The sequence below is a fragment of the Mustelus asterias genome, chromosome 6 (assembly GCF_964213995.1).
Source record: "Mustelus asterias chromosome 6, sMusAst1.hap1.1, whole genome shotgun sequence".
NCBI classification, from domain to species: domain Eukaryota; kingdom Metazoa; phylum Chordata; class Chondrichthyes; order Carcharhiniformes; family Triakidae; genus Mustelus; species Mustelus asterias.
This window is the reverse complement of record NC_135806.1, coordinates 131,197,392-131,220,847: the sequence shown is the minus strand read 5'-3', so window position 1 is coordinate 131,220,847 and position 23,456 is coordinate 131,197,392. Positions and strand designations below refer to the sequence as shown.

At 43.1% G+C, this 23,456-nt stretch overlaps 1 protein-coding gene across 2 annotated transcripts in view; it reads left to right on the top strand.

Annotated features, from left to right (window-relative positions):
• Nucleotides 1-1,648: 1,648 nt before the first annotated feature.
• Nucleotides 1,649-23,456, top strand: part of galnt7 (UDP-N-acetyl-alpha-D-galactosamine: polypeptide N-acetylgalactosaminyltransferase 7) — a 150,282-nt gene continuing 128,474 nt past the window's right edge. For both annotated transcript variants that reach the window (XM_078215119.1, XM_078215120.1), the window contains exon 1: nt 1,649-2,535. In XM_078215119.1, the coding sequence (XP_078071245.1) occupies nt 2,407-2,535 (129 nt within the window). In that variant the 5' untranslated portion in view covers nt 1,649-2,406. The remainder of the gene's footprint in view (nt 2,536-23,456) is intronic.

The following is a 23,456-nucleotide window of genomic DNA, read 5'->3' as shown; positions in this document are numbered from 1 at the left end:
CATAATTGGGAATGCACAATGGGGGCACAGTGGTAGTGTCACTGGATTAGTAATCCAGAGGCCTGGGTTAATGCTTTGGGAACAAGAGTTCATATCTCACCATATTAGCTAGCAGAACTTAAATTCAATGAATAAATTTGGAATATAAAGCCTGTCTCAGGAATGGTGATAATTACAATCATCATAAATTGTTGTAAAAATCCAACTGCTTCACTGAAGTTCTTTAGGGAAGGAAATCTACCATCCTTACCTGGTCTGGTAACATGTGAATCCAGTTACCACAGCAATATGGTTGACTCTTAACTGCCCTTTGAAATGATCTAACAAGGCATTCAGTTCATGGGCAATTAAGAGTTGGGGAACAAAAACTGGCTTTGCCAGTGAAGCCTGCATCCCATGTAAGTTTAAGTTTATTTATTAGTGTCACAAGTAGGCTTATATTAACACTGCAATGCAGTTACTGTGAAAATCCCCTAGTCGTCACACTCCGGCGCCTGTTCGGGTACACTGAAGAAGAATTTAGCATGGCCAATGCACCTAACCAGCATGTCTTTCGGTCTGTGGGAGGAAACCGGTGGAAACCCATGCAGACACGGGGAGAACACGCAAACTCTGCACAGACGGTGACCCAAGCTGGGAATCGAACCCAGGTCCCTGGCGCTGTGTAGGAGGAGTGCTAACCACTCTGTTTTAAAAAAGGAGTGCAGTCATCTCAGGGGGTTGTGGGGCTAGAGGAGGAGATTACAGAGACAAGGCTCTGGAGGAACCTAAAAACAAGGATGAGAATTTTAAAATCAATACATTGTTTGACTGGGAGCACTATAGTGAGACAGGAACAGGACTTGCTGTGTTAAGACACGGGCAGCAGAATTTTGGATGACCTCCGGATGTGGGAATCTAGAATTGAAAACTATATTTGATGTTCACAACAACCATAAGGAGAGGCAGAGTGAATAAACAAGGTATCTATGGTACAGTTTGTTTTTGTGGTGGGTGTGGTATTTATTATTTCTGCCTCTGTGCCAGAAGGTGCAAGGTTCAAACCCTGCTCCAGGCAATCCTGAGGAGTGAAGCCTTGTGCCCAACTTCTGACTTAACATTCATTTGGTTTGCTACCCTAGCACTCTCAGCACAAAATTTTAGAAAGACAGTACAAAAGGACGTTCCTTCTATTCTGTTTGTACCTTGGCTCAGTAAGAAGTCTCACAACACCAGGTTAAAGTCCAACAGGTTTATTTGGTAGCAAATACCATAAGCTTTCCTTGGCTTACATGGCTGCCCCAAAAAAGTGCCCCTGCTGCAAGATGATCCAGCTTACTGACTAGTATAAAGATGGAGGGACTTTTCATGTCGTGGCCTGTCAGGCAGTAGATGGAGATCCTCCCTCTATCGCACACCTTCCTCCAAGGGGAAGAGAGGCAAAGACGAGAGAGCCAGCAATCCACCCCTCCCCCCGATTTGCTGATAGCAGGGCGTCACAGAATTTGAAAGTTGCTGCATCAATGGACTGACAGAAGAAAGAACGGGTGCTTATTTTGAAACTAATTAAATCCACCCCCCCCCCCAAAGACCAGGGGTGGGTGTGGTTTGTGTCGTAGTAGAGCCTTCCAAAAACTGAACCACGTCATGTGGCAGGGTAATTAACGGCACAGCCGGGGGGGGGTTGAAGAGAAAAGAGATCGAAAAAGAGGGAGACAAAAAAGGGACACAGCAAGAAACAGAGATAGACAGAAGACACAGAAAGAGAGAAAGACAGAAGAAGACACAGAGAGAGAGGAAGACACAAAGACAGGGAGATACAGCTAGAGAGACAGGCAGAAAGAAAGAGAGGAAGAGACAAAGAAAGAGGCAGAGGAAGAGACAGAAAGAAAGAGGAAGAGACAGAAAGAAAGGCAGAGGAAAAGACAAAGAAAGAGAGGCAGAGGAAAAGACAAAGAGGCAGAGGAAAAGACAAAGAAAGAGAGGCACAGAAAGAGACAGACAGAAAGAAAGAGAGGCAGAGGAAGAGAAAGAAACAGGCAGAGGAAGAGACAGAGAGACAGAGGAAGGAAGGAAAGAAGGGGCGGTGCACATGTTGCTGGAGAGCTGGAGGGGGCAGCAGTGCGTGAAAGCTGCTCTATGTAGGAAGACGATCAAAATCGAAAGAGAGAGAAAGAAATCAGCCACGGGGGGAAGAAGAGTCTTTGTAAATTAAATTATTATTGTTTTATTTTTGTAAACACCTCCCAGCTAGTGGCAGACTGAAAATTCCATGTATTTTTGTTTAGGTCTTTTGTATGTCCTCCTCTGGTTGAAGGCAAACATTTAATCCCCAGTATAGAGAGAGGGGGAGAGAGAGAGAGCACATTGGTAAAGTTGAAGTTGCCTCAGAGAGCAGACACTGAGGGGAGCGGGAGGGAGGGAGCAATGAGGGTGAAAGTAGGCTTCCTCTTACGGAGTTTGCTGATCATCGGGACTTTCCTGGCGCTGATGGGGCTCTGGTCCAGGCTGCTCGCCTCCCAGAGCGACGACAACAACCCGTTCGAGCGGCAGATGGTGAGTGGCTGTGGGCCGCGGGGGGGGGGGGGGGGGGGAGAGACAACCTTTCCGAGGCTCGAGCTGGAGCCGTTACCGGCGGGGTTGCCATGGAGACGGGGGTGGGGGGTTGCTGCCAGGCTGCTCCCTCTGCAGCCAGTGTTTGTGTGTGTTTATTTATCATGTCGCTGAACACCCCCGGTCATTTTCCTTTGGTACATTTTGTTTCTTCCCCCCTCCTCCTCTTAATTTTACGCATTTTCACATTGGGTGCCAAAAACTAACGGTTAAAATGAGGCCAGATTGGAGCTGAGGCCTGACTCCAGGCCCCAAGATTTGTGGCTGAAGGGGTAAAGGAGTTCCCAGAGCCTTCCCTCCTCTTCAGGTATGAGGTGAGTAGGGAGGATGCTTCAGTTTAGTTTATTTGGTCAGTGTCACAAGTAGGCTTATGTTAACACCGCAAGGAAGTTGCTGTGAAAATCCCCCAGTCGCCACACTCCGGCGCCTGTTCGGGTACACACGGAGGGAGAATTTAGCATGGCCAATGCACGTCTGTCTGAGGGGGAGGGGGAGAGGGGGAACCGGAACACCCAGAGGACACCCGCGCAGACACGGGGAGAACATGCAAACTCTGCACAGACAGTGACCCAAGCCGGGAATCGAACCCGGGTCCCTGCCACTCCCGCCCAAAGTTCCTGGTTCACAATGCTGCACGCCTATGAATTGATTTCTCTTTGAAACCCTGTTCCATTGACTGCCCTACCACTGCTGTGTGGTGTCAGCACTTGGGTTCCTTTTTTGAAAAAAAATGAAAACTGGTTGATTTTAAAAGAATATTTTAATTCCTCACACACCCCCCCCCCCATTTTCTGCGCGACTAATCTGTTCTTCAGAAGACAGTCATGCTGCCACTTATATTTTGCTATTTGATTCTTTCGGAGGACTTCACTGTGATAGACAGTAGAAGGCACTGCAATCTGTTGCATTCAATTAGATTATAACTCATTTACACAGTCTGTTTCCTAATCCACTACTTTGTGGGTAGCCGTATTTCTAAGCAAGCCAGGGTTTGTTGTTTTGCTTTATTTATTATTATTCACCTAAGAATTAATCTTGGGTCAACAAGTCACTTTTCGGCTGGTCGAATATAATTTGGGGATATCAAATGTTATTAAGGTTTCACGGTCACCAGGTGGAGGAACCCTTAGTTGGCGCACTTATTTTCTAATTATTTTTATGGCATCAATTGTAGGAGAAAAGGACTTGAAACATTGACTTGTTAATCATTTGCAGACCTGTGCAACACATCAGACGACTACTTGTGGTGTGAGATTTTTAAATGCACTTATTTTTGAATGATCTTGAAGTTAATTGTGTATTGTTAAATTTATAGTACTACGATGTGATCTATGCACAAAGGACAGAACTTTGGAGGGCTGGCACCTCCACTAACCAGTTCTTGAATCTTCCATCCTGCAACCCCCATTCCCTGTTTGAAATATTGTATTTAAAGGGCAAATGATTTGGCATGGTGGCACATCCTGCGACAATACCATGATTTTAGACACAAGGCTGTCTATCGGAGTGTGAGGCTTTGCTTGAAGCCCCGGTGGTCAACATTTAAATAAGCACAGTGATGGCTTGAGCAGGTAGACTGAGCAGAAAAGGCGACGACGTGAATATGCATGACGGTTACACGAGCTATTAGACTGAAACCCAGCCTGAGTGATACTGCAATTGCCTCCATGATATTGGCATTTATTTTATTGCAACAAACCATTTGTCCTCATTATAAATAACTCCATATACAGGGAACTATTTCAAGGCTGTAATGTAATTTTGAGCTTCAGTTGATGGATGTAAGTGACCTGGCTCTGCTGTAGTATAGATCATCTGCACCCGTTAGATGACAGTTTTATTCTTACGTGCAAGTACTTGGTGCCAGTAATTTTCCATGTTTGTTTTTGGTTCTGCCTTTTTGCTTGCTGTGAATATATCTAGTGTAGTTCTGTTTTTCCTTCTATTTGTCGGTGTATGTGGATTTCTGTATTCAGTTATGTAAACCTTTCCTACAGATCAAGCAATGGATTCAGACTGCTAGTTTTAATCATTGCACCTTGAATGGAAATTGTTTTCTTCCTATTCTCATAGTCTGAATTCATTTTCAGAAAGGAAGTCAGATTGACAGCATTTCTTCTATTACTGGTTGGAAGCCCGACACCTTTTGTAATTTAATAAAAATGACTTTGTACCAGATTGGGAGAGTCAGTGCACGTGAGGGAAATTTAGACACTAATATTTATGCATTAGGAAATAAAATAAAATTGCATTAAGTGGAATCAAAGATGACAAAAACTGCTTTTCTGATTATTTGCCAGCTGTGAGAAAGATTTCTTTAAAGTATTCATTCTCTGGTTATGAGCATCACTGGCATGATTGGCATTTGTTGTCTTGAGAAGGTGTTGGTGATTAATCATCTTGAACTGTTGTACGTGTGAATCTTTGTAGCGGTTTGATACAGCTGAGGTGAAAAGGAATTTTTTTCTCTTGAGAGGTGTGCAACTTTGGAACACTGCCTCAGGGGGTGGAAGTGGGGCCATTGAATTTTCTTTTAAGACAGATAGATAGACTCTTGCTAGGCGAGGGAATCAAAGTTTATTGGGGCGAGGTGGGAATGCGGCGCTCAACACAAGCAGATCAGCCATGATCTTATTGAATGGCGAAGCAGGCTCAAAGAGCTAAATGACCTACTTCTGCTCCAATTTCACATGTAACTAGGTAACTTCTTGGGCCACCTCAGAGGGGAGTCAACCATATTGGTGTGACTTCAGTCATATAGTCCAGATCAGTTTCCTTCATTCCTTAAGGGATACTCGTGAACCATTTGAACTTTTACAAATATCTGACAACTTTGTGGTTACTGTCATTCATACTAGCTTTTACCTGATATTGTGTGAGAATGAGAGTTTGGTTTTTGAATAATTAGTCCATTAACAATCATTATGCTACTGTAATCATTCTTCAATCTATAGAACACAGACTAAATTGTGCAAATATCTTGTAACCAATCTCAGTTCTGGCATTTTAACATATTTTACGTTGTAATTTTGAGTGCATAGTTTTGTGGGCTTTTTATAACCGATTTTTAGAAAGCCTTGTACTGTAATGACATGGAATATCGAGCACATTCAATTGGCTGTGAAGCAAAGAGGGACTTGTCTTAAGTCTTTACCATCTAGATATTTAAAATGGAAATCCTGAGCAAAGTACATACAATAAATAATCTGTTCTTAAAGTTAATATTACCCTCCAAAATGTGTCAGTTATGTTTTAAACTGGCTTAACAGCTGTAGAACATTCCTCTTTTGAGATATTTGTATCTACGTAATACAGTCTTGTGTGTCAAGTGCTACTCTGTATATTAAATCTGCCCATAGCAGGGAAAGAAATAATACTTTTACTGATTCACGAAAATAAAGTTCAGGAAGGAGTCCATCAAATCAAAAACTGAAATGTGCTAAACTGGTTCAAAGATTATTTCAGTTTGGTGGCTTTCATCTTGATTTCTGACTCGATTGTTGTGTACGCCTTTTTCGAAAGACACAGAGCTTCACAAAATGTTTTGTGGCCAATGAATCACTCTTGAAGTGTGATCACTGTTTTGTAGGCAAATCGCATACAACGAGGCTACATTGAAATAAACAACCAGTTAATTTATTTTAAGCTGTGGTTGAAGGATAAATGTTGACTGGGACACCAGGAGAATTGCTCTGCTTTTCAAATAGTGGCATGGGATCATTTATCTCAGTTTAATTCTTAATTTGAAAGATGGCATCACCAACATTGCAGCAGTCTCTCAGAGTTATAGTTTATGCTCATGCATTCTATGTGCATGAGATAATTTCATGGTGGAGGGGTTATCTGGAGGGCTATGCCAAAGCAGTAATGTTTACAGATTATGACCAGGTGGGGCCAAAGATGAAATATAATTTTATTTTCAGTATTTTAGATAAGTTGAACTGTGGCATTAAAACTTCTGAATAAAGATGTTTTTAATTGTGTGGCACAATGGTTAGCACTGCAGCCTCATAGCATCAGGGACACAGGTTTGATTCCAGCCTTAGGTGACTGTGTGGAGTTTGCACGTTCTCCTAGTGTCTGCGTGGGTTTCCTCCCACAGTCCAAAGATGTGCAGGTTAGGTGAATTGGTTATGGTAAATGCACGGGGTTATGGAAATGAGGTGGAGGGGAGGGCCTTGCTTGCTCGCTCTTTTCGGACATTTGGTGCAGACTTGTTGGGCTGAATTACCACTTTCTGCACTGTAGGGGTTCTATGGATTACTTTTGTGTGTTGCTGAGGAGGTAAAAGGACTTCCATGTATAATTGTGTTGAAGACCCAGTGGTAACTTGGAAAATTTTTAATTCTTCATTTGTATCATTGCCTCCCACTGTGGAACTGACCTAATCATTACTGAACTTAACCCTATCATCTTTCAGTATTGAGAAGTATTTGCAGTACATTGGACCACACAGTGTTTGGGAACACAAGGACATTTTTTCCCCCATATCACGAATACTGTGAATCCTGTTGCATTTCATCCTGCCAAAAAAGACAGACTAACTCAGCATAGAATGTGGGTTTTCCTTATTTGAGTTACACACCACCCATAGAGCTGACTAACTATGTATTCTTGAGCGGGGAGGAAAGGTGTGAGAATTTCAGTGAAAAGTAAGAGCAGAGTCATTTGATACACATGGCTGAAAGAAGAATCAGCAACAACAGCATTTCAGATGGGATAACTGCCATACACACCTCTCATTACAGCTACAAAATTAGGTAAGCACGGGATATCTCTGGCAAAAATGTCAGAAACTTGAGACTGATACAGTAAAGGAATAGTAAACTTGAAAATCCATTTTGCCGTTGTCCTTTAAAATAGAAGAACAATTTATTGACATATGGACATGTAATAACGAGTATTAAGTTCACAGAAGACTGGCAACTTAATGTCATTTAATAATATATTCTAAATTGAATGATTTATTAATCTGACAGCTTCATCGTCACTGTTACTAATAATTAACAAGCTGGATAATAAGAAAATGGGAAGCAATGGTCGATACAGTATTTATTAATAATTAGCATTCTACTTACAATACCATTGTCAAAGTTTATCATTTAGAAGGTAAGGAGGCTATAGGTTGAGAATAATTTAAGAAATTGTTTCTCTCAGCTGTGGAATAGGCTGCCTTTCAGCAGAAACTTGGACTACAATCAGGCCAAGCTCAAGAGTGTCCTACCAAGATACTACCAACACGCCTCCTGTTCCACCAGAGGCCCAAACATCCTAGACCATTGCTACACAAATATCAAACATGCCTACCACTCTAGCACCCGCCCACTCTTCGGCAAATCAGACCACAAGATTGTGCTCCTGCTCCTGGCTTATAAACAAAAACTAAAACAGGAGAATCCGTCAAAGAAAGTCATGCAATGTTGGTCTGAGGAATCAGATGATCTCCCACAGGACTGCTTAGAGTCAGTACATAAAAACTCTGCGACCATCCTGAACGAGTACGTCACTAGAGTAACTGACTTCATTAGTAAGTGTGTAGAAGACTGTGCCAAATAAGCAAATCTGTGTGTTTCCCAACCGGAAGCCATGCATGAACAGGGATATCCACTGCTTGCTGAAGACCAGGTCTAAGGCGTTCAAATCAGGTAAACCTGACCTATACAAGAAAGCCAGATATGATCGAAGGAGATCCATCAAAGATGCCAAAAGACAGTACCGGACCAAGCTAGAGTTCAAGGCTAGCCACACGGACCCCCACCGACTATGGTAAGGTCTGCAAGACATAACAACAGGCTACAAAATGAAGGCATGTAAAATCGCCGGCATAAATGCACCCCTCCTTGATGAGCTCAATGCATTCTGTGCCCGTTTCGAGCAAGAGGTCAGCGAGAGCACACTCTCCACCCTGGAAGCCTCAGACAAATCTGCATCTAAGGTCACCATTGCAGACGTCAGAGCAGCCTTCTCGAAGGTCAACCCACGAAAGCAACTGGCCCAGATGGGGTACGTGGATGAGCACTCAGATTCTGCGTGGACCAGCTAACGGGGATGGTCACAGACATCTTCAACCTCTCTTTACAACATGACGTCCCTATCTGTTTCAAGAAAAAGACCATCATCCCACTACCAAAGAAAAGCCAGGCAACGTGCCTTAATGACTATTGTCCGGTGGCTCTGACATCCACCATTATGAAGTGCTTCGAAGGGTTAGTCATGGCAGGAATCAATTCCAACCTCCTGGATTGCCTGGATCCCCTACAGTTTGTCTACCACCACTACAGGAGCACAGCAGATGCCTTGCCCTGTACTCAATCCTGGAACACCTAGATAACAAAGACACCGATGTAAGAATCCTACTATCAATACAGCACAGCCTTCAACACCATTATTCCTAGGAAACCCATCTCCAAACTCCAAGGCGTGGGGCTCAGCTCCTCCCTCTGTGACTGGATCTTGAACTTCCGAACCCACAGACTGCAATCAGTCAGGATAGGCAACAACACCTCCTCCATGATCATCCTCAACAGTGGTGCCCCACAAGGCTTTGTCCTCAGCTCCTTCCTGTACTCCTTATACACCTATGACTGTATGGCCAAATTCCCCTCCAACTCTATTTTCAAGTTTGCTGATGACACCACTGTAGTGGGTTGGATATCAAACAATGACTAACTAGATGGAGTATAGGAAAGCGATAGAGAATCTGGTGAACTGGTGTGAAGACAATAATCTCTCCTTCCAATGTCAACAAAACAAAGGAGATAGTCATTGACTTCAGAAAGCGTAGTGGAGGACATGGCTCTGTCTGCATCAATGGGGACAAAGTAGAAATGGTCGCGAGCTTCAAGTTTTTAGGTATCCAGATCACCTACTTTCTCAGAAGACGAAGGAAATTTGTTATGTCCAATATGACTCTCTACAACTTTTACAGATGCACCATAGAAAGCATTCTTTCTGGTTGTATCACAACTTGATATGGCTCCTGCTCTGCCCAAGACAGCAAGAAACTACATAGGATTGTGAGCGAAGCCCAGTTCATCACGCAAACCAGCCTCCCATCCATTGAACTGTCTACACTTCCCGCTGCCTCGGAAATGCAGCCAACATAATTAAGGATCCCATACACTCCAGACATACTCTCTTCCACCACCTTACGTCAGGAAAAAAATACGAAAGTCTGAGGGCATGTACCAACCAACTCAAGAACAGCTTCTTCCCTGCTGCCATCAGACGTTTGAATGGACCTACCTCGCACTCAGTTGATCTTTCTCTGCACCTTAGCTATGACTGTAACACTACATTGTGGACACTCTTCTTTCTTTCTCAATGTATGATATGTTTTGTCTGTATAGTGCGCAAGAAACAATACTTTTCATTGTATACTAATGCATGTGACAGTAATAAATCTGATTAAAATCAAATAACTTATTCACCCATTCGCCTACACCATTTTCAGTTGTCTCATAGGGGAGTCTGGATTATCACCATTTCGTTGCACTTCCCAGTCTCTTTATCAGGTTGAATCAGGTCTATTGGCAGCCTGTGTAGTATATTCTGACTCTGACTCCAGCCACACATACCACCTCCTTGACATTGTCCACATCAGTCCTTCTTTAAAGTAAAAGGAAGTTTATTTATTAGTCACCAAGTAGGCTTACGTTCACACTGCAATGAAGTTACTGTGTCTGCTGCAGACACTCCAATCCATGTTGTTTGTCACTTCCAAACTATACTAATGATGTACTGGTCTCACGTGCTCCACTCTTTTTATAAATTGCAGGTCATGCAAAGTTCTGCTGCATGTATCCCATTCCACATCATGTCCTGCTCATCCATAACTCCAGTCTCTGTACATATGAACATAGAAATTTGGAGCTGGAGTAGGCCATTTGGCCCCTCAAGCCTCCTCAATAAGATCATGACTGATCTCATTTGGGCCTCAACTCCACATTCTTACTACCCAGAATAACCTTTGATTCCCTTGTTAGACTATGTAATCTGTGTGCCACTGCCGTAAAAATATACAATGAACCTGCCTCTACTCTGGGGAAGGGAGTTCCGCAAACTCTCAACCCTCTTGAGGGAAAAAAAGTTCTTCTAATCTCCGTCTAAATGGCAGACTCCTTATTTTTAAACTATGTTCCCTCGTTCTGGTGTCTACCACAAGGGGAAACTCTCTTTCAGCATCACATTGTCTGTATCTTTAAGACCTGGTTGGCTGTAGAGATTCGCATTCTAATCAGTATTCTGTAACTTGATTTTGTGTCTCTGTATGCCCTGTTTGAGAGCAGATATCCACTCCATCTGATGAAGGAGCAGCGCTCCGAAAGCTAATGGCACTTGCTGCCAAATAAACCTCTTGGACTTTAACCTGGTGTTGTTAAAACTCTTACAGTCAGGATCTCTCAGGATCTTTATGTTTCTGTTTCAATAAGATCACCACTCATTTTTCTAAATTCCAGTGGATACAGGCCCAGCCTGTTTAACCATTCCTTGTGAGGCAACACCACCCCCTCCCATCCCAGGTATCAGACAAGTGAACCTTCTCTGAATTGCATGTAACTTATTTGTATCCTTCCTTAAGTACGGAGACCAAAGCTCTACGTGGTACTCCAGATGTGGTCTCACCAACACCATGTACATCTGTAGCAAATTTCCCAACTTTGATATTCCATTCCCCTTGCAATAAGCAACAACATTCCATTTGCCTTCCTAACCATTTGTTGTACCTGTATACCAAATTTTTGTGATTCATATACCAGAACACCCAGCTCCCTCCATACCTCAAGAGTTCTGCAATCTCTCTCTATTTAAATAACATGCCGCTTTACTATTCTTCCTGCCAAAATGGACAAATTCACTTTTCCCACATTATATTCCATCTGCCAAATTTTGGCCCAGACACTTATCCTACCTATAGGTGGGGCAAAATCCCACACACAAGATTAGTGAGCAAAATTAAAGCTCATGGTTTTGGGGGTAATGTATTGACATGGATAGAGAACTGGTTGGCAGACAGGAAACAGGGAATAAGTGGATCCTTTTCAGAGTGGCAGGCAGTGACTAGTGGGGTACTGCAGGGTTCACTGCTGGGACCCCAGCTATAGCTTTAAATTGAGGGGTGAGAGATATAGGACAGATGTTAGAGGTAGGTTCTTTACTCAGAGAGTAGTAAGGACGTGGAATGCCCTGCCTGCAGCAGTAGTGGACTCGTCAACATTAAGAGCATTCAAATGGTTATTGGATAAACATATGGATGATATTGAAATAGTGTAGATTAGAGGGGCTTTAGATTGGTTCCACTGGTCGGCGCAACATCGAGGGCCGAAGGGCCTGTACTGCGCTGTTATGTTCTATATTCACAATATACATTAATGATTTGGATGAAGGAATGGAATGCAATATCTCCAAATTTGTAGACGACACTAAGCTGGGTGGCAGTGTATGCTGTGAGAAGGATGCTAAGAGGCTGCAGGGTGACTTGGACAGGCTGGCTAAGTGGGTAAATACTTGACAAATGCAATATAATGTGGATAAATGTGAAGTTATCAACTTTGGTGGCAAAAATAGGAAGAAAGATTATTATCTGAATGCTGGCAGTTTAGGAAAAGTGGAAGTGCAAGGTGACTGAGTGGCTTGGTGGAACAGTCGCTGAAGGTTAGCATGCAGGTACAGCAGGCAGTGAGGAAAGCTAATGGCCTGCTGGCCTTCATAGCAAGAGGATTTGAGTATAGGAGTAAGGATGTCTTGCTGCAGTTATACAGGGCCTTGGTGAGGCCGCACCTTGTGCATTGTGTGCAGTTTTGGTCTCTTAGTCTGAGGAAGGACATTCTTGCTACAATGGGAGTCCAGCGAAGGTTCACCAAACTGATTCCCGGATGGCAGGACTGACATATGAAGAAAGACTGGATCAACCGGGCTTGTACTCACTGAAATTTAGATGAATGAGAAGGGATCTCATAGAAACATATAAAATCCTGATGGGACTGGACAGGCTGGATGCCAGAAGAATGTTCCCAATTTTGGGGCAGTGCAGAACTAGGGATCACAGTCTAAGAATAGGGGGAAAGCCAGTCAGGACTGAGATGAGGAAGAACGACTTCACTCAGAGTTGTAAACTTGTGGATTCTTGACCACAGAAAGCTGTTGGGGCCAATTCGTTCGATATGTTCAAGAGGGAGCTGGACGTGACCCTTGTGGCTAAAATAATCAAGGGGTATGGAGAGAAAGTGGGAGTGGGATACTGAAAGTGCATGATCATATTGAATAGTGGTGCAGGCTCGAAGAGCCGAATGGCCTACTCCTGCACCTATTTTCTATATTTCTATGTTTCTATCTCTTTGCAAGCTCCTTATTTCCACTTCACAGTTTACCTGTTGTCGTGTCATCAGCAAATTTAGCAATCATACATTTGGTCCCTTCATCCAAGTGATTGACATGAATTGTAAATAGTTGAGGGTCCAGTACTGATCCCTGAGGCACTCTACTTGTCACATCTTGCTAACCTGAAAATGACCAATTTATGCCTGTTGTCTGTGACCTGTCAGTTAACCAACCCTCTGTCCATGCTGAAATGTTATGAAGTGCTTCAAAAGATTAGTTATGGCACGAATCAATTCCAGCCTCCTGGACTGCCTGGATCCACTACCACCTTACACACCTCTGACTGTGTGGCCAAATTCCCCTCCAACTTAATTTTCAAGTTTGCTGACTGCACCACCGTAGTGGGTCGGATCTCAAACAGTGACGAGATGGAGTACAGGAAGGAGATAGAGAATCTGGTGAACTGGTGCGGCGACAATAATTGCTCCCTCAACGTCAACAAAATGGAGGAGATTGTCATCGACTTCAGGAAGCGTAGTGGAGAACATGCCCCTGTCTAGATCAATGGGGACAAAGTAGAAATGGCCGAGTGCTTCAGATTTTTGTGTCCAGATCACCAACGACTTGTCCTGGTCCCCCCGTGCCAACACTATAGTTAAGCAAGCCCACCAACGCTTCTACTTTCTCAGCAGACTAAGAAAATTTGGCATGTCAGCTACAACTCTTTCCAACTTTTACAGATGCACCACAGAAAGCATTCTTTCTGGTTGTATCACAGCTTGGTATGGCTCCTGCTCTGCCCAAGACCGCAAAGAACTACAAAAGGTCATGAATGTAGCCCAGTCCATCACGCAAACCAGCCTCCCCTCCATTGACTCTGTCTGTACTTCCCATTGCCTCGGCAAAGCAGCCAGGACCCCACGCACTCCGGACATTCTCTCTTCCACCTTCTTCCGTCGGGAAAAAGATACAAAAGTCTGAGGTCATGTACCAACTGACTCGAGAACAGCTTCTTCCCTGCTGCTGTCAGACTTTTGAATGGATTTACCTTGCGTTAAGTTGATCTTTCTCTACATCCTAGCTTTGACTGTAACACTACATTTTACACTCTCTCGTTTCCTTCTCCAGGAATGGTATGCTTTGTCTGTATAATGTGCAAGAAGCAATACTTTTCACTGTGTAATGCATGTGACAATAAATCAAATCAAAATGTTAGCCCCTACACTGTGAGCTCTTATTTTATATGTGATGTTGCACCTTATCAAATCTAAGTACAGCACATCCACAGGTTCCCTTTGTCCACGTGGACCTCCATTGGCTCCTGATTCTCAACCTCCTCAAATTTAAAATTGTCATCCTTATGTCACTTGACAGAGCTGCCATGTTTCGGAGACATTAAAACAAGTCTCTGTCTGCATTCAGGTGGACATTAAAGATCCCATAGCACTATTCGAACAAGAGCAGGGAAGGTCTGTCTCTCAGTATCTTAGCCAACATTTATTCCTAAACCTGGCTGGAGAATCTAGAATCTACAGTCATAGCCTAAGGGTAAAGTGTTGTTGGCCATTTGGGACCAACAGGTTTATTTGGTAGCAAAAGCCATACAAGCTTTCGGAGCTCTAAGCCCCTTCTTCAGGTGAGTGGGAATTCCCACTCACCTGAAGAAGGGGCTTAGAGCTCCGAAAGCTTGTGTGGCTTTTGCTACCAAATAAACCTGTTGGACTTTAACCTGGTGTTGTTAAACTTCTTACTGTGTTTACCCCAGTCCAACGCCGGCATCTCCACATCATTTGGGACCAAGCAGAGGAGTTATTCCTTTACACAGAGGATCTTTAGAATTCTATATCCTGGGGGGCTGTGGATGTTCAGTCAATGAATTTATTCCAGACAGTGATTTTTTTGCGGGAGGGGTGGCGCGGGTGGTGTTAAGTGAGTCAAAGGCAGGAAGTGGAGTTGATTCATAAGTTCAGCAGTGCTCTCATTTAATAGCGGAGCCAGTTTGAGGGGGGCATATGGTCTACTCCAGCTCTTATTTTATTACCAAAACAGATGATCTAGTCATTTATTTCATTGCTCTTCGTGAGACCTTTACTGTGCAAAAATTGGCTGCATTTGAAACAGTGTTTGCTTATTAAAAATGCTTATTTAACTAAAGTTGGGACGGCCTAAGATTGTGAAAAGGTGCTGTAGGAAAGCAAGTTCCTTCTTTCTTTGAAAATCATTTACGAGTAATCTTTAGGAAGCACTCCTAGTATTTCCTTGGTTTGGTGTCTGTTTTTGACTGATTGCACAACTAGTAAGCACTGTAGGATATTTTTCCACATGAATTCATAGAATCATAGAAACCCTACAGTGCAGAAAGAGGCCATTTGGCCCATCGAGTCTGCACCAACCACATTCCCACCCAGGCCCTACCCCCTTATCCCTATATATCCCTCTAACCTACGCAATTGGTTGGTTCTTAAGTGGTCACCCCACTATCTGGGGAGCCTAATTTCATTGGATCAATCACTGCAAGAATTGTTTCAGAGCGATCTTTGATAAATCTTCTACATATACATTGAAGTAATTATATATTTAAGCCTTGATGTCCTTGCTCATCTTTGTCCTTCAGAATCTTTTGTCCTGAAAATACATTGAATTTACTGCAGTAAGTTGAATTTGCTACTTGTTTACCAATTCCACCAACCCTTGCCCGGCTGAAGTGTTATTTGACAAACCAGCTACTTTTGTCTTCAGCATTTTCAATATCACGCTCTTTATATCCATCTAAATAAGATGTAGAACTTTACTTAAAAGTAGACCTTGAAATGCTATCTGGGGTGGATCACTTCTAGCTCCATGATGCTGTTTCTTTTTACCACTTATCCAAGTTGCTGATGTAAGTTCAGCAACCTGAAATATTAATCCTTTCTCTCTCCACCGATGCTGCCTGACCTGCTGAGTATTTCCAACAATTTGCTGTTTAGTTTTCAGATTTTCAGTATCCATTTTATTTTCTTTTGTTCTCTTTCTGTCATTAGTGGTGCTAGAATTCCGTAATTAAAGGAATCATATACCAGAGCACATTTTTATTTGAAAAAAATATGCAGCCAAGGGATAGGAAAACAATATTTCGGATCAGCACTTGTTTATTGATTTGATTCTGCTTTTTTGTGTGCCTGGCTCACTAGAGTGTATAAAAGAGCTCCCATGCTTGTGTTCGTGTCCTTGTCTGACGCCGCCCTCCTTGCACCACAGTTGTATTGTCTAATTATTCCAGCTGGTACATTTGTTGGATTGTTCAGTAAAGTGAACAGTAAAGTTTACAATGTTAGAAAATACTTGTTCAATGAAAATTTTAACATGGATTTGGGTGGATTTTTTGGGAGATGTGGAACTTTCCATAGTTGAAAAAAAAATCCAACAGGTAAAGCAGAAGCTAGTAAGTGGATTCATTACAAATAGCTTTTGTACAAAATGAGGCACGAGTGTGTCAAGATCTTATAGGATTTCCATCACCTCACTTTGCAAAGATTATGAGGTGCTTATTTTGCTGCTTCCAAATTGGTTTGCTATCAAACCTGGGAAACCCTCCAATTGGCTATTTCATATAATTGGGGCGTCTGTTATGAGCAGTTAATTTTACTGCATTTAGCTGCTCAGGCATATACAGTAAGTAGTTTTCATTACATTTTGTTTGAGTTATACATCTTGTGTCAAGAAGTGGATGATAGTGCATACACCAGCATTAAACTGTGCAATGTCAATACTTATTTCTGAAACCCATCCTATGTTCTTGCTGGTTTTGATTTAAGGAAAGGATAATCATTGATTAAATAGCTCCCCACCCCTCCTGTCCCTCTCTGTCCTCCCTGCCCCATCTCTCGGAGCCTCCTTCCAATCATTAATAAAGTAATGGATGAATTAATTGTGTTACCAAGCAACACTTACGTGCTAGTAATCTGATCACTGATGCTGTGGTTAGGTGCTAACAGAATAACTTGGTTCCAGTTTTATCACAAATTTGTGTGCGAGAGCTGAATGCGAGAATAAGCATATCTACCATTAACATCACGGCAAAGTCTACCGTATATAGCAGTAAGGAATCCTATTATGGAACAATGGAAGCCAGAATATAAGCAATGTCACTGGACTAGTAATCCAGAGACCTAGGCTAAGGCATTCGTACAAATTCCATCACGGCAACTGGTAGAATTTAAATTCAATTAGTAAATGTGGAATATAAAGCTAGTCTCGGTAATGGTAACTATGGCAACTATCGTTGATCGTTGTAAAAACCCATCAGTAATGTCCTTTAGGGAAGGAAATCTTCCATCCTCATCTGGTCTGGCCTGCAAGTAACTTCAGACCCACAGCAATATGGTTGACTCTTAACTGCCCTCTGAAACGGCCGAGCAAGCCATTCATATTCCAAGAAAAGTTTGGCATCAAACGTTAACCTTGCCAGCGATGCCCACATTTCGTGAAAGAACAAAGAGAAAGAAAGGAGAATCCCTCCAGTGGTTGAAGTAATATCTGATGCAAATAATTCTGGTTGTTTATGTCCGAGACAAGCAATCATAGCTCCAGAACAACATGGCTGGTCTTCACCAGGAAAATGTCCTCAACCTGGCTGCCTTCAGTTGCTTCATGGTGGATTTGTCCCCGCATAGGATAGATAGCGTGGTGCTGTTTCCTGATGAGTCCAGAATGTTTGGCTCCACCTGCAGCTCCTCTAATAACAACCCAACCCATGCTAGTCTGCAACACAACCTGAATAAATTGAAATTTTATATAGTGCCTTTCATAACTTTGGGGTGGTTTGCAGGCAAATGCATTTTTAAGTATCACTGTAGTGATGAGAAATGCAGTAACTAACTTTGTGTATAAGCTTCCGACATAACTACCATACATATTTTTGAGATGTTGATTTGAGGGATCAATAATGGCCTAAGACATCAGGTGGAAATCCTCTGAAATGTAAAGGGGCATTAGCATTGCTCCAGCTATGCAAAATCTTGATTCGAGCACAACTGGAGTGCAGTTGTGCACCTTTTGGCCTTGGAAGGGGTGCAGTGCAATTTTACCAGAATGTTACCAGGGCTCCATTGATTAGATTATGAGGTGAAATTGCATAACTGGCGTTGTCTGCTAGTATATAGAAGATGAAGAGTTGGCTTATTTGAGGATTTTAGGTTTTTGAAAAGAATGGATAGGGTGGAGAGAAACATTTGCTGCTGGTGGGGTATTCTACTTCAAGGGGGACATATAATCAGGTTCAACACGCTCTGGGTAAGAAATATTCCTTCAGACAGTGAGTGGCAGAAGTGTGGAACTTTCTAAAAAAGCAGTAAAGGCTAGTTCAATTTATATTTTCAAATCTGAGATCGATTAAGTTTTATTAGTCAAGAGTATTAAGGACTACGGAGCAGGTGGGTAGAGTTAAGATATATAGATCAATATAGATTGAATAGTGAAACTGGCTCGAGGGGCTAAATGGCCTCTGCCCCTCTCTGTGAGAACATTTAGCATGTTGGTTTTGTATCATTGCGCAAAGATAAGTTGTACCGACCTGAGTGAATCTGAGAATCGCTCGTGTGAAATGAAGCCACTTAATAGGTCATACCAAGTCTTACCTCATGGAATGTGCTCCGTCTGCCTTTGGGTAGATTGACAAAGTGCGCGATTTAAATATGGTCCAGGTCACATGCCATGCAAGTAGATGCAAGACAACTCCCATGACATTTGGACCACCATGGGGTGGCACGGTGGCACAGTGGTTAGCACTGCTGCCTCTCAGTGCCAGGGACCTGGCTCGGGTCACTGTGTGGGGGAGTTTGCATGTTCTCCCCATGTCTGCGTGGGTTTCCTCCGGGTGCTCCGGTTTCCTCCCACAGTCCGAAAGACATGCTGGTTAAGTGCATTGGCCATGCTAAATTTTCCCTCAGTGTTACTCGAACAGGCACCAGAATGTGGCGACTAAGGGATTTTCACAGTGATTTCATTGCAGTGTTAATATAAGCCTACTTGTGACACTAATAAATAAACTTTAAAAAACATACTAGTGGATGATGCCAGGCGTTCTAAGAGTAGTCTGACAGCAGACCTGAATTGTGTTTTATAAAGCTTCATCTGGGTGATTTAAGTCCTGCTGTTGCATTGCTTTTATTCTTTTGAAGGTAACAGTGCCAAGTTTTATGCAAAAGGCTTCAATTTAACCTCTGGCTTCAAAAGCAAACAATAAAACCCTCAACATTTTGAGCTGTTGTTTGTGGCATCATTTGAACACCTTCATCTTTCTGCATTTAACAGTGTATAATCCGTGAAAACCACAGCCTGCAGCAAATAAAATAGATAAATGTGAAAACTATATTTTAAAGTTTGCACTGCCTTCAGCACAGATATTTATTTGGCAGTAATTTCAATGAAAGTTGTAAAGCTAAGTTTAAATGAGGTTGTGGAATTTCACTAATTAAGGTTTTATGTTTAGCAGGTTCTTATCCAGAAAACTGGCTATCTTTGGAGATTTATTATTACACAGTGGAGATATTATTTTCAGTTCTGTATTCACTATGTTCAGATACTTAAGTCATTGTAAGCTTTCTCTGAATTGCTAGAAAAAGTTTATAGATTTTCAGCTTTTTAACTAACTGTTAATCTTTTAATTGGATTCTGTTAGTCTAAAAAAACATCATCAAGTGCATTTATGTTTAGCTGAAAAATTATAAGCAACTTGAGAAACTGAGAAAATTTTGATATCAAGTGCCTGTGTTTTGTAGCTGTCAACAACAACATTTTCAATGATGTAGCACTTGATGTAGGAAGCACTAAAGGACAGTCTTTGGTGCAGAGCTCAGCCACTGAATCCATCATCCTTACAATTGTTTGCATCATTTTAGCTGTTGGTTCCACAATGTCTCATGCTTCTGTTCAAATCCTTCCACGCTCTTGCCTTCCCAATTTGTTGCTTCTTCAAGCCCTGCAAAACTCAGATCTCTGCTTTGTGCCTTCCCCCACAGACAATATAAGAGTATCTGCCACCCTAGGTGAACTTTCAGCCTGGTACCTTACCCAACAATTAAGTTTACTTTATTCATTCTTGGATGTGGGCATCACTGGCTTAGGCCAGCATTTTTTGCCCACCCCTAATTGCCCTTGAGAAGGTGGTGGTGAGCTGTTTTCTTTGAACCGCTGCAGTCCCTGAGGTGTAGGTACACCCACACTGCTGTTAGGGAGTGGGTTCCAGGAATTTGACCCAGCTGCAGCGCGGGAAAGCCAATATATTTCCATGTCAGGATGCAATGTGGCTTGGAGGGAAACTCCCAAGTGGTGGTATTCCCATGCATCTGTTGCCCTTGCCCTTCTAGATGGTAGCAATCATACGTTTGAAAGGTGCTGTCTAAGGAGCCTTGGTGAATCTCTGCAGTGCATCTTATGGATATACACATTGCTGCCACTGCGTGTCAGTGGTGGACGGAGTGAATGTTGGTGGATGGGATGCCAATCAAGTGGGCTGCTTTGCCCTGGATATTGTTGAGCTTCTTGAGCGTTGTTGTAGCTGCACTCATCCAGGCAAGTGGAGTGTATTCCATCACACTCCTGACTTGAACAAGGATTGTAAGAAAAGGGAGAACCAGCCGTGGATAACGAAGGAAATAAAGGAGAGTATTAAAATAAAAACAGCTGCGTACAGAGTGGCCAAAAATAGTGGAGAAACAAGTGATTGGGAAAAATTTAAGAAACAACAAAGAGAGACTAAGAAAGCGATAAAGAAAGGAAGGATAGACTATGAAGCTAGGCTAGCAATTAATATAAAAAATGATAGTAAAAGTTTTTATAAATATATAAAAAGGAATAGAGTGGCTAGAGTGAATGTTGGACCCTTGGAGGATGAGGGGGGGGAGTTAATAGTGGGAAATGAGGATATGGCTGAGTCTTTAAATAAGTTTTTTGTGTCGGTCTTCACGGTGGAGGACACAAATAGTTTGCCAAATATTAACGATAGAGGGTTGGCAGCAGGAGAAATACTTAATACAATTAATTTTACCAGAGAGGCAGTGCTGGGTAGACTAATGGGACTGAAGGTGGATAAGTCCCCGGGTCCGGATGGAATGCATCCCAGGGTATTGAAAGAAATGTCAGAGGTAATAGTGGATGCGTTAGTGATTATTTATCAAAACTCGTTGCATTCTGGGGTAGTGCCGGTTGATTGGAAAACGGCTAATGTTACGCCGCTGTTTAAAAAAGGAAGGAGACAAAAGGCGGGTAACTATAGGCCGGTCAGCTTAACGTCTGTAGTAGGGAAAATGCTGGAATCCATTATTAAAGAGGAGATAGCAGGGCATCTGGATAGAAATGGTTCGATCAATCAGACGCAGCATGGATTCATGAGGGGAAAGTCATGCTTGACGAACATGTTGGATTTTTATGAAGATGTGACTAGGGCGGTGGGAGAGATGGCAGCCGGTGACTAGTGGTGTGCCTCAGGGGTCAGTGCTGGGAGCACAACCTTTCACAATATACATTAACGATTTGGAAGAAGGAACTGAAGGCACTGTTGCTAAGTTTGCAGACGATACAAAGATATGTAGCGGGACAGGTAGTATTGAGGAAGCAGGGGAGCTGCAGAAGGACGTGGACAGCACGGTAGCACAGTGGTTAGCACTTGGGCGACACAGTAGCACTGTGGTTGGCACTGCTGCTTCACGGCTCCGGGGACTCGGGTTCGATTCCTGGCTTGGGTCACTGTCTGTGTGGAGTTTGCACGTTCTCCCTGTGTCTGCGTGGGTTTCCTCCGGGTGCTCCGGTTTCCTCCCACGGTCCAGAGATGTGTGGGTTGGGTTGATTGGCCATGCTAAATTGCCCCTTAGTGTCCCGAGATGCGTAGCTTAGAGGGATTAGCGGGTAAATATGTAGGGATACGGGGATAGGGCCTGGGTGGGATTGTTGTCGGTGCAGACTCGATGGGCCGAATGGCCTCTTTCTGCACTGTAGGCTTTCTATGATTCTATGATGGATTTCCAAAAGGCGTTTGATAAGGTGCCCCATAAAAGGCTACTGAAGAAGATTAGGGCACACGGAGTTGGGGGTAGTGTGTTAAAGTGGATTGGGGACTGGCTATCCGACAGGAAGCAAAGAGTCGGAATAAATGGGTGTTTTTCCGGTTGGAGGAAGGTAACTAGTGGCGTGCCGCAGGGATCGGTACTCGGGCCGCAACTATTTACCATTTATATAGATGATCTGGAGGAGGGGACGGAGTGTAGGGTAACGAAGTTTGCAGACGACACAAAGATAAGTGGAAAAGTGAATCGTGTGGAGGACGGAGAAGATCTGCAGAGAGATTTGGACAGGCTGAGTGAGTGGGCGAGGATATGGCAAATGGAGTATAACGTTGAGAAATGCGAGGTTATACACTTTGGAGGAAATAATAACAAATGGGATTACTATCTCAATGGAAACAAATTAAAACATGCTACCGTGCAAAGGGACCTGGGGGTCCTTGTGCATGAGACGCAAAAGCCCAGTCTGCAGGTACAACAGGTGATCAAGAAGGCAAATGGGATGTTGGCCTATATTGCGAAGGGGATAGAATATAAAAGCAGGGATGTCTTGATGCACCTGTACAGGGCATTGGTGAGGCCGCAGCTGGAATACTGTGTGCAGTATTGGTCCCCTTATATGAGGAAGGATATATTGGCATTGGAGGGAGTGCAGAGAAGGTTCACCAGGTTGATACCGGAGATGAGGGGTTTGGATTATGAGAAGAGGCTGAGGAGATTGGGTTTGTACTCGTTGGAGTTTAGAAGGATGAGGGGGGATCTTATGGAGACTTGTAAGATAATGCGGGGGCTGGATAGGGTGGAGGCGGAGAGATTCTTTCCACTTAGTAAGGAAGTTAAAACTAGAGGACACAGCCTCAAAATAAAGGGGGGTCGGTTTAAGACAGAGTTGAGGAGGAACTTCTTCTCCCAGAGGGTGGTGAATCTCTGGAATTCTCTGCCCACTGAGGTGGTGGAGGCTACCTCGCTGAATATGTTTAAAGCGCGGATGGATGGATTCCTGATCGGTAAGGGAATTAAGGGTTATGGGGATCAGGCGGGTAAGTGGTACTGATCCACGTCAGATCAGCCATGATCTTATTGAATGGCGGGGCAGGCTCGAGGGGCTAGATGGCCTACTCCTGCTCCTATTTCTTATTCTTATGAACACAGCAAAATGCTCCCACTCTCTCTCAACCATTAAAAATTGTCAAACGAATGGGTAGTTATCATGATTCACATGCTCCACTCTCGCAGATCTCAGCCTGCATCACCATAGGATCATCCAGGAGCTTTCTGATCAGTTGAACTTGAAAACTATTAAGTAGCCGGAATTTACCAGCAGCACTACTCATTCCTGGCCCCAGATGCCACACAATAGAAATTAACAGTTGTGCATATGAATGAAAATGGAAGCTGTCTTGCTTCTGAAATAAGTCTTCATTAATGGACTTACGCAGAAATAGGAACCTGCCGTTTTGAGTGATGTGGGAAAAGGGAAATGTAATTTTCTATCCACTTTGA